The sequence below is a fragment of the Cygnus olor genome, chromosome 12 (assembly GCF_009769625.2).
Source record: "Cygnus olor isolate bCygOlo1 chromosome 12, bCygOlo1.pri.v2, whole genome shotgun sequence".
NCBI classification, from domain to species: domain Eukaryota; kingdom Metazoa; phylum Chordata; class Aves; order Anseriformes; family Anatidae; genus Cygnus; species Cygnus olor.
The window spans coordinates 7,881,513-7,897,045 of NC_049180.1; the positions used below are offsets into that span (position 1 = coordinate 7,881,513).

The window sequence follows — 15,533 nt, forward strand, 5'->3', positions numbered from 1 at the left end:
GAAGAAGGCTACAGATGTTAAACCTTGCTTTTGAAGTCTAGCTACATTTATTTTACCTTGTAGTGTTTTGTAAATTTCTTAGCCAACAGTCTAATTTCATCAAATTAAGAAGGAAATTATGTGCAAAATCACTTTTTTTTTTTTTTTTTTTCCCTGAGACATAAGAAAAGTGTGGAACTCAAGTTCTCCAACACCCTGTCTCTCTTTAAATACTTTAAACTCGTTTACAAAGTACTTGACTTTCCACCAAGTTCTGGTTTGCTTTCTTGTTTTGTTTTTCGTTTTTCCAATTATCATAGAAAACTGAGTAAGAATTAGATTGAGATAATAACTGAGATATAGGCAGAGGAGAATGGTTTTATTGTTTTAAGTTTTTCTCCTAAACTATACCTATGACAAGCTGCAATATAGTTCAATGTCTGAACTGAGATTCAGGCTGGATTATATTTTTAACTATTAAAGTATGTGAATTTATGAAGTGATGAGCTCCATCAAAAAGACTGGAAACAGTGGAAGCTTAAAGACTTTCAATATTTCTTCTGGATATTGACAGAGGATACCTACCTTTACTTTAAAACTCTAAAAATTTTAAAAACATATATGTCCATATATAGAAAGATCTACCAGAGAACACGATCACAGATATATCTTAAATGAATATTTATAGTTAGCAAGAACATAGACACATATTTTGGGAATAAAGATAAGATAAAATGACAGGAAGAAACTGCACCCCGTTCTCTCACACCAAATTATTCAAAAATTACTCAAAAATAAATTACTTCAAAAACCATGGAGATACTTACTTGTCCAGGCTTCCCATTCTCACATAAAAATGCTTCGTGTTCTGACGCAAACTCAGGAGCGTTGTCATTTACATCAAGAACTTTGATAGCAACAGGCACCCGGGACACTTGACTGTGGTTCCCTAAGAAAAGAAATCATAGCATAAAAGGTAAACAGAATGAATCTGGGTTTGACATAAATTCTTCAATAGAAACCATACTGTCCATGCTTGATTGGGTTGTCTTATCTGTAATGGATCATAGAGTTGGAGCATGAGATAAAGATGGATAGCCAGTATTTTATGGTTGAAAAGAATAAATACACCCCTATTATAAACAGCGTTTGTTGGAGATTAGCTCAATGAAGACCTTTCTTGCACTAAATTGGTAAGATTTTTCTTTGATGAAGTTTGTATTGTTTTATTGATAAAGTCCATTATACATGGAAAAGGGAAGTCTGTAAACAACAGAGATTTATTTCTTTGTTTATCTTTGGCAGAGCGCAGAGCATTTTACTCTATTAGCATTTCTGACTGCACATCTATTATTTCTTCATTATAAATACTATTAATGTGGAGACCCACATTGTGAAAAAAGAACGTTGTAAGATTGACATAGGTAAAACTAGATTGCACTTTGGACTAGTAAATTGCTTTGATTCATGTGCAGCTAACCAAAAATATGACCTGTGAACATAGTTCTTCACTGAAATAACGTCTCATCATTTATAACATAAAGCTATTTTGCATAAAGGAGTTTATCATTGTAGAGTAGAATAATCTTATTAAGCTGTAACTAAAGAAAAGCTAAAGCAACAGTTTGCATTCTACTTTGAATAAATTTCAGTCAGTTTCTAGTCTTTCCTTCAATTCAGCATAGTTAATTTATTTTAAGAGACTATTAATAAATATTTTAGGTTTTATGATTTTTCCCCAAAAAGCAAATACATGAACTTTACTTAAACTGAGATGATCAGCTGATTTGAAGTTTTAAAAAATGTTCTAGAGGACATGCATGCCTGTGCAAGTAACCCAATCCTAGTTTCAAAATCCATCTTTTAGTGAATATAAGCTTACAGCACAGTATTTTATTGTGCTTATACCATTAACAATTTGAATAATTGCACACTACATGAATTAAACTGCAGGTCAGACTTGCAATTTAGCTATGTGCTTTCACCTAAATTCTTACTACAGGTGAGAAAGCTCCTGCGTTAAGAGTCAGGGTATCAATGTATGTATGTGACAACTTAGCAGTCTACATGGGTTCCATTTTCTAACAATACAGAACTGACTTAGGAGAAAACAGAATTAATTCTTGGGAGCAGGAAAGAAGTTGCTATTGACTTGTAGTCTGTGTACCTGTAATAATAAATTTAAAAAATTAAAGTAGGTTAGGCTTTGCCAGTGGGCTGGAGGCCAGTGATGTGGCTGGTAGCAGCCCTACAAGTGGTAAAGATGATTACAGGAAAAACCACAAAATATAGTCTATGTTTGTGTTTTCCATCAAAGTTAGTTGTGTTGTGACTTCATCAAACCCTTCCTCTTGCATAATTTTTTTTCCTTGTATGCTAAAAACAGCCATAATTTTTGAGGCTTCACCTACAAAGGCTTTACACTTGCTGGATGGCAGGAAATACTCAAATTCCACCTGTATTGAATATGGAAGATTACAAGACATCAGACTTTAAATACTTCCCATTTGAAGAAGTCACAAGTTTTAGTTTCGAAAAAGACGTGTTACAGAAGAAAAAGAACCTTCCCCCACCTCCGAAATATTATAAGAATAATATTTATGTCAGTTTCACATCATATGATCTTACTTATTAATAGGTGAGGTGAACATTTATGCCATGAAATAATAATGTATTTGAAGTCAAATAAATGTTAATATGCAAATAATGAATCCCAAACATTTAAAACACATTTTATCTTAACTTGATAAAAATACAGACAATGAATTTCTAGCTTATCAGAATTCTCAGCACTAGTGCCATATTTAAATGCTAAAGATTTACTTTTATCTAAATTAATGAAATGATAGCAGTTCAAATTTTAAAGACATTACAGAGAAATGTAATTAATTAGATAAGCTTCTAAAGAAATTATTCATGTCGCTCGTGACTGCCCCCCAAATGTTTGTCTTTCATCAGAAATACAAACATTAAATTTAAAGATATTATAATTAGAAATTTGATGAGAATTCATTTAAAAAAATAATCTACTAAACACAAGAGAGGCCCAACTAGTTGTTTGGAAATCTCCAAACAAGGGGATACCCGCTACCTATTAGGGTTCTTGTGATTATGATGAAATTTATTGCTGAGAAGAGAGATGGTGAGGGAATTTTATCAACTGCTTGTACTGTCAACCCCATGAACACATTGTATTATTTTGTCATTGCAAATTTTTCAATGAATTTTCACTTCATACTAAGTGAAAATAAATGAAATAAATAATCGCCATAAATAAAAATCACTCTAAGTGCACCTATTAAAACAAATTTATGAATTCTCACTAAGTAAATCCTGTTTTCACTTGAGGATGAGAACACTGACAAGATAAAACAACTCTATCTGCCCATTTTCATACTTTAAATGTCTGCAAACTTCTTGGTGGTAGAACACGTATGCGGAGGATGACCTTCTAAAGTTTAAATCCATTGCTGTTAGCAGTGCCCATTGTCTTTGTTTCCTCACAAAAAGCAGGAAACATTTGAAGTTGATCCACGCTGATGTATTAGAGCAAAAAATGTTACGTTTGCATGGGTAGCTGTCCTGGAAATTTTAGTTTCATTCACATAAACCAGCTGTTGAAAGCATTGGCAGTTTCTGAACTGCCTGTTAATCCTTGACTTCTGCCAATGTCCCCTTCCTAGGAGATGTGCTCTCCTTGTTCACCTCCACAGATGGTTCTTTCCTCTCAAGCATGCACCCAGGAATCCCCAGGGGTCAATGAGGAAAGAGAAGGCTAGCTCTTCGCCATCGTACACAGCTGACCTTCACATTGATTAGTATTCAATGGTCAGAATTTTTCCTTGTTTGTGAATGGAGTCAGTTCTTTCCAAACTAGTGACAAAATTGAATTTTGAATTACTTTGTGTATATATATCTTTTTTTTCGCACTGAACCACATAGTCAGTAGAATTAGGGGAGACTAAATATTTTATATTTGAGGTAAATAGTAACACCGGTTGATTGAATTCCTATGAAATATTTTATGCAAAATCATAAGAGGGTATAGAGTTAGAGACATTCTAAGGAGCTAGCTGAATTTGTAAAGGCTTCATCAGCTGTATTTATGGTGATGCACAGCTTAAAGAGATCTACCCTTGAGTCTTGCAATACAAATGTATCATTAGGGCTGTCACTTGAGAAGCAATGTCTTAGCTGGAAAATTTAGGACATTGAGGCATTCTATTTAAAAATACTGAGCAAAATTTCCACTAGTCTAGTTTACCAAAATCCTTTTCAGGGTAAAGCTGCACAGAAGGATTTAGTTTTTAATTTCAAATATATTCAACTAGTCATCTGTGGACAGCACTGCCACAGCACAGCACGTAGCTATAAGAAACACATATGCAAATAGTGTAGATAATTTCCTAGAAGTAGAACTCTTTTACGCGCTGCACTGAAGTATCAATTACTGTTCACAGTTCTAAGATCCAGCAGTCTGCTGTAGACGAGCACAATGCACACACACCCAGATACACACCCAGAAAAAAAAAAAAAAAGAAAAAAAATCTAGACAGGTAAGAAAGGTATAAGGAAAGGGTGATTCAATGACAAAATAAGTAGTGGAATTATTGGTGATAATAAATAAATTTCTAAATATAATGGAAAGTCCATGTGAGCTTAAAAATGCATATTGAAAGGTTTAAAAGCTTTTAAGATGCCTTCTGCTCTTCTTTTAAGAAGCTCTTCTGTTTTTCTCCCTAGTTCTCAAATTGTATTTGAACTTCAAATGCTTGAATTATACACCTTGCTGGTAATCATCTTTGAGTAACATACCATTGAAACACTCAGGATAAAAAAGTGCTGCAGTTTGATACAAAAAGGATAATTCAAATGAGATAATCAAAATCAAATAAAAAAATCCTATGTTCAAGCCATTTAGTGTCTCCAAACTTAAATTTTGTAGGCCGCAGATCTATGCTAGTTCTTACTGTGATCAACTTCTTTCATCCTTCCTGAAAAAAAACTACATATCTGAGAAAAATATGTGTATCACTGGAAGTTTCTAATGCAAAGCATAGAAATGTTAACATTGTTCCTAGATGCAGCAAGTAATACTAGGAGTAGTTAGACCTTCTAAATCAAATTTGGGGTCTTATTCCGTAGCTGGCAGAATATAATGCCAGTATTCAGTTTCCATAAGCATTTCTTAAACACTTCATAAACATGCTTAAAGCACTTCTCCACTGTCTTTCCTTGGTAGATATATGTACCAGTGGTCTTAAAAAGCAGTGGTCTTTACAAGAGAGAATTACTGGCTGGAAAAAAAAAAAAAAAAGTAATTTCATCATTTATTTAACACAAAGAAATCCAGTTTCATCCACTTCTCCCTTATTTAATTAAAGCATCCAAATCACATCAAGGTTCTCTTTAAAAAGTCATAAACTGTCTTGCATTTTAACTAAAATGAAGTACCTGAATAAAAGGTAGACTCCTCGAAAATAACACATCTTTTTTTATTATTATCATCATCATATGGCTTTGGAAATAGCTATTTCATGCTTCTTTGATTCAGTGAAATTTCTACTCTAATAATATTTTAAATTAGAAGTCCTAGTTCTAACAGAGAAATCAAAACAAAATCTGAATCACTGACTTAATAAAAACAACAGCACTTGTTTTACATCTCTCATACTTCAAACTTATTAAGTTGTATTTTAACAGATCTGTTCCCCATGCCTTTATCGAAGTTTTATCCGATGACTTTAGTAAGATAATCTACATGCAGGACAAGTTTATTTTTCCTTTTTGGCTTTATGTTGTCATTTTCTTTGTGCAATCATTTACCTCTAAAACACTGCAGCTTCTAACAATTCTTTTGCCATATAAAACTAACAACTCTGCTTCAAGAATCCTGTGAAACAGAGATGTTATTGTGAAACTGAAACTTTATTTATGTTGAAGTTTAACCGTAAAAATCATACATAGCAATAAATAGTGTTCATTTGTCTGAAGTGTTGTGTAATTATCTGATTCAAAAGAGATTGACTGCCTGATAGAGACTCTGAAATTCTTTTAAAAATAACATACCATAAGCTATTTCTGAATTTAGATAAAATTCAAACAACCAAACCAGAAAGAAACAAATAAACAGGACTGGTCACCATAAAGATTTAACAACACCCCTGTTCTTAAATTTTTAAAGGATGAGAAAATACAGAAAATACTGAAAGTTGTGGAGTATCTGTAAAATAACATAAACATATCAATGCACAGTAGAATGTCTTCCGAATAAAATGCTAAGACAAGAAACAAGCCCTTATTCAAAATTTATATTTATTTCAGCACACTGTAACGTATTAGAGGAGTACAGATTTTGGTGAGCCTCTGCATGTTCATATGTGTAGGAAGGAGGGAGAAATAGAAAGATATAAAATATATTTCTTGGGTTTATTCCTTAAGTCATTCTATGGGAGAAAAATAACAATGGTATTGAAAAGTTATGTCACCTTTCAGTAGATCCCTCAGTTTATTTTATTATGGTCTACAGATGAAAGAGGAACAAGTCAAGAACAAAGCTATGCTACAGTCTGTTTTTATTTCCTCATGAATAGACTGTCAAGTTTAACCAAGGACTTGCTCAAAATCCTCTACCTCCTTCAGTTTTGTTCATTTTTCCACCTCTCATTGCTATGAAAAAATGTCCTGCAAAATGCATGCTTCCACAGGTATGGACAAATCAAAGGGAACCATACATAGCGGCTAACCAGGTAGAGTGTGTGTTTTGACTGCATATCGTGGAAAGGAGGACAAGTTGGGCGGGGGGGGGGGGGGGGGGGGGGGAGGGGGTTGGAATCCGAGGACAGGCTACATTTTCAAGTAAGTGACTTCAAAGATAAATTTGTATTTAAAAGGTAATTTCACCTATAAAGAGTGACTAAGATCTACCTACCTTTAATAAATACATAAGATGTATGGCTTACAATAAAAGGACAGATTATACTTTCAGTTTGCTGCTAATACAAAAAGAGAAAAGAAAGAGTAAAATTTCTGTGATAGATGCACAAGCCATGACAGAAAACGTTTCTTATATAAAGCCATATTCGTCGAGCCTCGTTCAGATGCTCATTTTCTTTTTCTGTGTTTTTGTTTGGTTGGTTTTGCTTTAGGGCACAAAAGACATACAAAAATATTTAATATAGCCCATAATGAATAGAAAATTTGAATCGGTTACCTGAAATTTGCAGAAAAATGAAACATGTCTGCAAAAGACCAAACATCATTTTCTTATCAGTGACATTCACCTAACTCAGCACAGACTCCTTTGCTTGCCACTGTAGTAGCAAAGTAATTCAAAATGACTGCTTTTGTATTTACTTTTCCCTTTCACTTCAAGGCCTGATTCCACTTCTACTGAAGTTAATCAAATCTCTTTTACTCTGAAAGTTTAATCAAGTTCTTGTCCTTAATATTACATGATCTATTTCCTACATTTAAAATAATATAAGATTTAAAATTTAAATATAATTTAAATTAAAGTCATGATTTCAAATGGGTACTTTGTTAACTTCAAAGGATCAACATGGGTATATAAACTTGATAATAAAACAATATATATATATATTAAAAAGTACATTATTTTCATATAGACAGTATATATTAAAGGAATCAGCTCCCATTTTGCATATCTAAGGGCAGGCTATCATTTGATACTCAAATGCAACCTCTTTGTTATTTTTCATACCATTACGCTGTGCGGTTATTCATCAGCCTAACAAATAGTTGCTCTATAATTACCTCTGATCCTTGGTGAATTGAAAGATCCATTTGCAAAACTGGGAAATGTTTGTAATTCTTTGTAGAAGTGTCATATTTTGCTTGGTGTATATGCATGACTTTGTCTTGTTTGAATGCATAAAGAGAGATCAAGAGGGCTCGGAAAGGCAAAATTAGATTCAAGCAGTAAAACACCCCCTCAAATGTAGTTTACAGATGTGAAGAGTGTCTCCTACTAAAACCCTATCTATATGAGAAAATCAAAAGATACCATTCTGTTTAAATTTTGCCATGCAAGTTAAAAGAGGAAAAGTTACCTGCTGCTGCAGTGTGACTGAGAAACAGGGTTCATGGTATGTGCGCTGTAATTTTGTCATTAAGTGAGCAGAGGATAAACCAATGATATGAAACTAAATCATATCGATCTTAGAGCTGGAGGGGAATGCCAAGCCTAGTACCAACCCTCCCCTTGTGCCCCTTCCCACAAACCCAACAACCCAGAAACTCGAGTTTCAGGTTATCATAAATCACTTTCAATGGTGGTCTCCCTTAACTCACAGTATTTGTGTTTTGAAAAATTCACTTCAGCGTCACCTCTTCCTATTCATTCTCATGGACTTGGAAAAGAAAATGCTAGAAGACATACTAGATATTAGATGTACTAGGTAACGTGAGTGCTCATTACATTTAACCTACATACTGCATAAGAGAGTGATTAGACTGCATGGGATATGCACAAGGAGAGAGATGGATGAATATTAAAGTCAGAGGAACAAAGGGATGGGATGAGCCTTGAAAAGAGATTTAGAAGGGGCATCCTAATCAGAAACTGTAGCACCTTTTCAATATTTGAGTAGCAATTACGGGTACTTGTCTCTTGTCAGAAGCTCTGGTTGCAAACAGCATGTCCTTAGAGACTGTTCTTCTGCATATCTAATTTTGACCACAGTGAGCTTTATATTCATAGTGACACATAATCAAGTTATATGTGACACATCAATATGAGTAAACAAATACATAATTCAAAATAAATTATTAGTATAGCTGCTTGAGTGGGTTGTATTGGAAGCTGCTATAGTCATGTCAGGTTCACGACAATGAAAACAATGCTGTTTTATTCACGGATCCTAAATAAATCCTCAAGGAAAAAAATTGTACACTGCCAACATCCTTCCACCCACACATCTATCCAGAGACCAAACTGAAACAAATGTTGGCAGAAAACAACCTATATTTCTGATACAGTATTGTGTTATTCAGCCCTGTTTTTCTCTAACGAAGATGCAAGTCAGGCTGTAGTTTGCAGTTATGTCACTTTCAGTAAATTAACTGTGTTACATATGTAAGAGGTGAACTGTTATGAGTACAGAAATTAACAATACGGTTTAAGTTTTGACAACTATTAACAGCGGACTTAAAAACCAAAAAGAAAGGTGGGTTAGAAATGCTTGAAGTTACACAGTTACTTTTTTTTTTTTTTTTTCAAAATCAATGCAAATAAAAGAAAAATCCAGATCAATTAACATGATAAAGAGATATACATCACTTCAAGAATAAGCAATAGCAAAACTAACCACAACTGAAATCTCCAGAAACATCTGCAACTAGGAAACACTATTCTATAGACCTTCAATTTTAGCAAAAGGCAGCTCCAAGCTTTTGAAAAGCTTTTTTCACTTCCTTGTGGCACCTACCAACAAGAAAGACAGAAGAGTCAGGAAAACAGGGAACCACAGAAAACTATTGGGAGCCACATAGAATATCCTGAGTTGGAAGGAACCCATAATAGAGACTAGCAATAACAACAATGTGATGGAAATGCTACTAGATCGTTACATCTTGCAGATCACAGCACCACATACCTAATTAGGATTCCAGATTTTTGGAGGCAGTGTAATGCCTTAATTGTTGTGAGGAAGGAGTAGGTTTTCATTTCTAAATATCACATTGAGAAAAATGTCCAGAAAATAATATGGTGCCATTAAGTGGCAGAATAGGATCTGCCTCAAAAAAATAAACCAGTGAACAGGCAGGGAGAAAATTATTTGAAGAAAAGTTTAAGACACCACAAATGTACAGGGGCATGATTTGCTGCTGTGTTGCTTGATTCCAGGTTAATCAAGAGAACTGTGCTAGCATGAATGAGTCAGGAATCTGGCCCCCACTTTAGAGCAATTACATTGTTAATATGCTAATACATCATGCATATTAAAATGTTATAAAATATTGACTGAGATATGCAAGGTCTTGTTGTCAATTATAATTAGCTTTGAAACTTTATAATGACTAACAGCAATAATAACAATAAGCAGACTGATTGAGGATAAGACGTCTGGAATATTTTGGGGTTACTTTTACTGTAAATGATTTCATGAGTGAAGTCAAATAATTAATAGCCCAAATGAAACCTCTCTCTTCCTTACTGTTAGTCAAAACATCAAAATGCTTTAATAAAACTTTTTATTAAACAAGACCGTATCACAGAAGTATTTAAATGTAATCATTTTTAGAGCTCATATTCCTTCCCGGGACTAACTTTCTTAATAGTGTAATTTATTGATCTTATGTTTCCCTTCATGGATAAAATATTGCTGGATGGGCTTGACTTGAATCAGGTTCTAGAAGTTTAGCATCCAAAAATTCTTACTTGCACACCACCAGCAAAAAGATGACCCCAGCAGACCTGCATATACCTTTTAAAATGTTCTGTTTTTCAGACAGAAAATACCATCATTCTTTGTCAATCAGAAACTTTACTAGAAGCTCAAAGCATGCTACTCTGAGTAGAGTCTTTATTCTAGGAAAAAAAAAAAAAAACTGCTTAAAGAAGATTGACTAAAAAAAATAAAATCCAGTTACAAACCTCTACTCTGACCTACTCTTACGCTTCAGTCTTACAGAAAAAAAAAAAAAAAAAAAAAGTGGAGATTTTAGATAAAGTCACATTCTTCTTAGAAAGAGTAAATCAATTCTTATCAAACTAGATGAATACTAGACAGTATTTTTAAGATGAATCATACTTTCTCAGAAATTTTTGTTATCAAAGTGTTCAAAGTGCAGATGGCCAACTGTTGGTTGTTCAGTTTAACAATGTGCACATTTTGCTAATATTGTAGGTATATTGTCACTTTAAGCATTCCTCCAGTTTTCTGTAAGAAATTAACAAACATGCTTCACATAAGTTAGTCAAGTACATTTTCACTAATGACCCTTCTGCTCCTTACTTGAATCCTTATCTGTCTTGTGCCCCACAAAGCCTAAAGCACCATTATCTAAAATTGTGTTATATATTTAAGTGGTGAACTGATATTGTCTCACCTAAAACACCACTTAGTTTCCTAATCTTTTGCATTTTATGTTTTAAACATTGTTCTCAAATTCCACTGTTTTTGTGAAATCAACGTTTGCAAATCTAGAACTGAGAAGTCTAACCTGGCTTTATAATGCCCTGAAACCAGAAATGAAAGAATCTAGACTATTGATACAGATCTCTGTCCTTTTCCTTGCTGTAAGTACGCTTATTACCTCCTCAGACTTCTTTCCCAGTTAATTACTCAGATGATTTATTCACAGCTGCCTTACATGCTTTCCTCTGAAATCAGAGGTTACTAACTTGTATGCGGTTCCCCACACCTGAATTTTAATTCTAGCTCCTAAACAAGCGAGCCCAATTTATACAAAGATTGTTTCATAAGTGCACTCCCTTCCCATTCATATTCCCTCATAATATGGCCTCTCCCACACTGTTATCCATGTGGATCACATCTCTTGCCATTCATGAGCTGAGAAAAACACTAAGGGGAAGTCTTATGATATGTCTGAATGCACTTTAACAGCTGAGAGCTGCAAACCACCTTTATGCAATATGCCAGCCTTCCACTAACCAGTGGCAAATTCTCCGTGACCCATCAGAATCTATGGAGTTCTGTGTAGCCCTGTATGTACGTGCAAATGAAAAAAAAATTCCTTACTGAATTCTGTTAGTGCAAAAATGACGGATCATCTAGTTTGAGTTCCACTAAGCCAGAGAGAAAAGGGTCAAGCAAAAAAGGTTAATATTCCTGAGCTTCTCCTGTTTAAACCTCCATAAAGGCTTATTTCCTTCTCCTTCTAAAACTTACTGAAATTTACTCAGCCCTAAATTACAGGTAATTATATGATGCACCCAAGTAACTCCCTAAAATGTTAGAATTATTGCTAATAATGCCTATAGTCATTTTTACAACAAAAGGCTAAATAACATTAAATAAATGAAAGCATGAGTGAAGGTATTCATGGCATTAAAATGTACATTGCAGCTGAAGGCTTGTTCTGAAGAGTAATTATGTCTCTTTCCTTTTTAATTAATGTCCTTGTATTTTTTTTAAGTAATATACAATATAGATAAATTTTAGTAAAGCATGTGTTGGGTGATGATTCAATTATTGTATTTATATTCTTGGTAAACCATAAAAAGTCTTCCTGGCTTTATGCCCTTTCCCATTAGGTGATAAAATTGCCTCATACTTCTTCATTTCTAAAGAATGAAGTTGGTATGGGTAATTATCTTTGTCAGATAGAGCCCACAGGTTTGTCCTTGAGATTATTATGCTCTATGCCTGGAAAATATTTATTGTGGTCAAATTACCATTTCCATTTCAAGATCTTGTCTATCTTTTCATCTTCTGCTTTGACTAATAGTTCACGAGAATTTCCACTAGTTGTGGCAGTTCTGGTACTTTGCCAAACACTTTGGTGGAGGGAGGTGGGGGCTAACTACCCCACTGGTATGCTTTTTGTTTGGCTGAATATCAGGGGTCACTTGATAAAAGCAGTCAATCAAAGTCAAAATAATAGCTCCATGACTACACTGACTGGAGAATAAGGAAAACAGAAATTCCATTAAAAAACGCTCACTCAGAAATATAAAACTTGGCTAAAAGCATTGCTTTGGGCTAACAAACATCCTCTCCCATGCCATCCTGCATATATTTGGAATTCCCCAGCTGACTTGTTGCATGTCTGTGCATGTGATGCAGAGTGTGAGAAAAGGGAGAAGTTTTGGAAGAGCCTTCGAGTAACATAATGAAACAGAGCAAATGGATGCATGCTTCATCTCTCTATCTCCTAGTATATCTGAAAAGGCTGGAGTCCATACTAATTATAAAGTAACCTGTCTATGCTTGAATACGCTCATGGCAGTGTTCTTCACAGACTTTAACTGAGATTTGACCTGAATGAGATTGCAGAAATCCAGTGCTGCACATGGTCATAAAAAGGCTAGGAAGAAAACACAAATCTTGAGTAGCCCACTCACTGTTATTTCAGGAGAACTTGAGAACTTTAAAGGGATCATCATTTATTTGTCTTTAAAGTTTGTGAGCCATGGTTTCTGTTATTTGTTGGTGTGTTCTTCACAAATCTCTTTTGCAAATCTCAATTGCAAATTGGAATATATCTATTTTTTCTCGTTGAGATATGTGATATTATTCAATGAATTTCTACTATGTAATACACATATTCCTGAGAAAAGGATTACTTCACTTTTTAAAGAGAATTCCAAATAAGCATTGTTAATAATGGATGTATACTTTTCTTTTCTTTCTTTCTTTCTTTCTTTTTTAAGGAACTGGAATTCTGTGTCTCAAACAGATCTCAGATATGGTTTATGGGGTATGAGAATGAAAATATTAGGATATTCATATTTAAATTGGAGGAATATTATGCAGTTATATTATGTTACTAACACACTTCTTTCTTGCCTAAGTTAGCTTCTCAGGGATAAGTCTTTGCTTTGATTTCAAATGACATTTTTTCTCCATTTATTGCCACTCTTGTTATATCAATTAAAAAGCAATGACTGAAGTATAGGGCACTTCCTTAGTATTAATCACACATGCAGTAAGGGTGCTGAGGAAATACTCGCAATGTGGCTTTCACAGATATTAGAATATGGAAATGGGAATCCATGGATCTGGAGGTATAAAGAAGACAGAGCATAATTACTATACACCTTGTCCAAGTATGACAATCGATAGCTTGAATGATCAGAATGAACTCTATTCAGAATCTGTGAAAAATGTAGCAAAAATGTTCTAATAAATAAATCATGGCTATTTGATTTTCTTTTAGTAGCTGAATAGCATTGACAACACATAACTTGATAAGTACTACAAAACCTGTACAAGAAACTGAGAGAATACTGAGGAGGTTAGCTCAGCCTGAACTCTGCTCTGCTTCACTGCCCAGCAAAATTGCTAACCAGTTAATGCAAGCAACATGAGCATGTCAATGTGAACAGTAGTTATAGCTATAATTGTACCTTATACAAACTAAAAAATGTATTTGTGTGTTCAGATGAATGGGTTTACATATGACTTTAAGGATCCTGACTTTACTGGATTTTACTGAATGTCAGAAAATTCCATTTCAAAAAGTACCAAAGAAACAAAAATGTGATGAGCCTTTGTACATACTGGGGGAAAAAAAAAAAGAAAAAAAGGCATCAAAAGAAACGCCTGTAAGTTAATCATTCATTCTTACTGCACTGCAATTCAGGCTCTCAGAGAATACTTGCATATGCCCCCAGATTCCTTTCCTGTTCAGGGCTTAGCTCCGGAGAGCCCAAACATATGAGCAGCATAATGAGCCCTGACTTACAAAGCAAGGCTATATCCACTCCCCATTCTCTCATGCATCTAGCTGAAAAAAGCCCTCCCAACCTTGGCATACAACTTTAAGCTCCTTAGCCTTCAGGCATATAAGTCTTAAACATACAACAACAAAAAAAGAGAAATCTCATTAATCCCGTATTTAAAGTCCTGTGAGTGACAGAAAACAAAGTTCACCTTTCGTATCCACAGACCAAAAGGTACACCCGGAGAGAAAGGTCACTTTGCCCATGAAACTTTACATTGTAATCACCTAGAAATTCAGGCTCCAGTCTTGAATGAGCAGAGTAAACTTGGATTCATGGCAATGTAGAAAGAAAATTTAAGAATCAATTCAAAGTTTTAATAATTTTTCAGTATGCTTGCAATAAGCATTAATACACGATTTATTTTTTTTTCTGTGAATTCTAAGCCTGTATTTCAGAGCAATCTTTCAACAACGTCGAAGTTCTTTATAATATTCTTTTCTTACAAATCCTTGTGATAGAATTCATCAATATAGTGAAGTCATTACATGAGCAGAGAGGGGAAAAGTTGGACTAAAAAGAAGTAAGTATTAATTTAAATATAAAATGAAGAATGTATATATGAATACAAGAGCAGAAGAAAGGGTGCAGGTATGTAATGGTGTATACAATGAAAGCAACAACTAGAAACTGCTTCACAGAGATTAGGAGTCAGCCAGTGATGGGAAAGTGAAAGCAGGAAAATGCCACCCTCCAAAATGTATCACTTTGCACAGGTCTCAGAGTATGATTGTGGCACCAATAGTTAGAACTAGAAAAGACACTTGCCTATGAGTAGGGAAAGGAAATGTCCTTCCTCCAGAAGAAAATAAGCCAAACTGCTCTTTTGCCTGTTAAGTACTTAAAGAAAAAAGTCCCCATGGCTCATACTTTCATGCTTCTACTCCTAGTTTTGCTTGACATGGAAGGGTTAGATTACATTTTAGGTCACTCAGAAAGATTAAAAATAAGTAACATGTTTAAAATTATCCACCTGCACTCCAAAGCAGATTGCTTTCATAAAGATCAGCCAGTCTGAATCTATATCACTTCATCCTCAAGCCAGATGAAAACACAGAAGAAGTTATGCTCAATTCACCCAGACCAATCCTGTCCTGGAAGTTCCCCACCCGAGACAACCGAG

General features: G+C 34.4%; 1 protein-coding gene across 2 annotated transcripts in view; it reads right to left on the minus strand.

Moving 5' to 3' along the window:
* Window positions 1–15,533, minus strand: part of CDH8 (cadherin 8) — a 147,315-nt gene that overhangs the window by 33,683 nt on the left and 98,099 nt on the right. For both annotated transcript variants that reach the window (XM_040571362.1, XM_040571363.1), the window contains one exon: window positions 807–928. In XM_040571362.1, coding sequence (XP_040427296.1) covers window positions 807–928 — 122 coding nt within the window. The remainder of the gene's footprint in view (window positions 1–806; window positions 929–15,533) is intronic.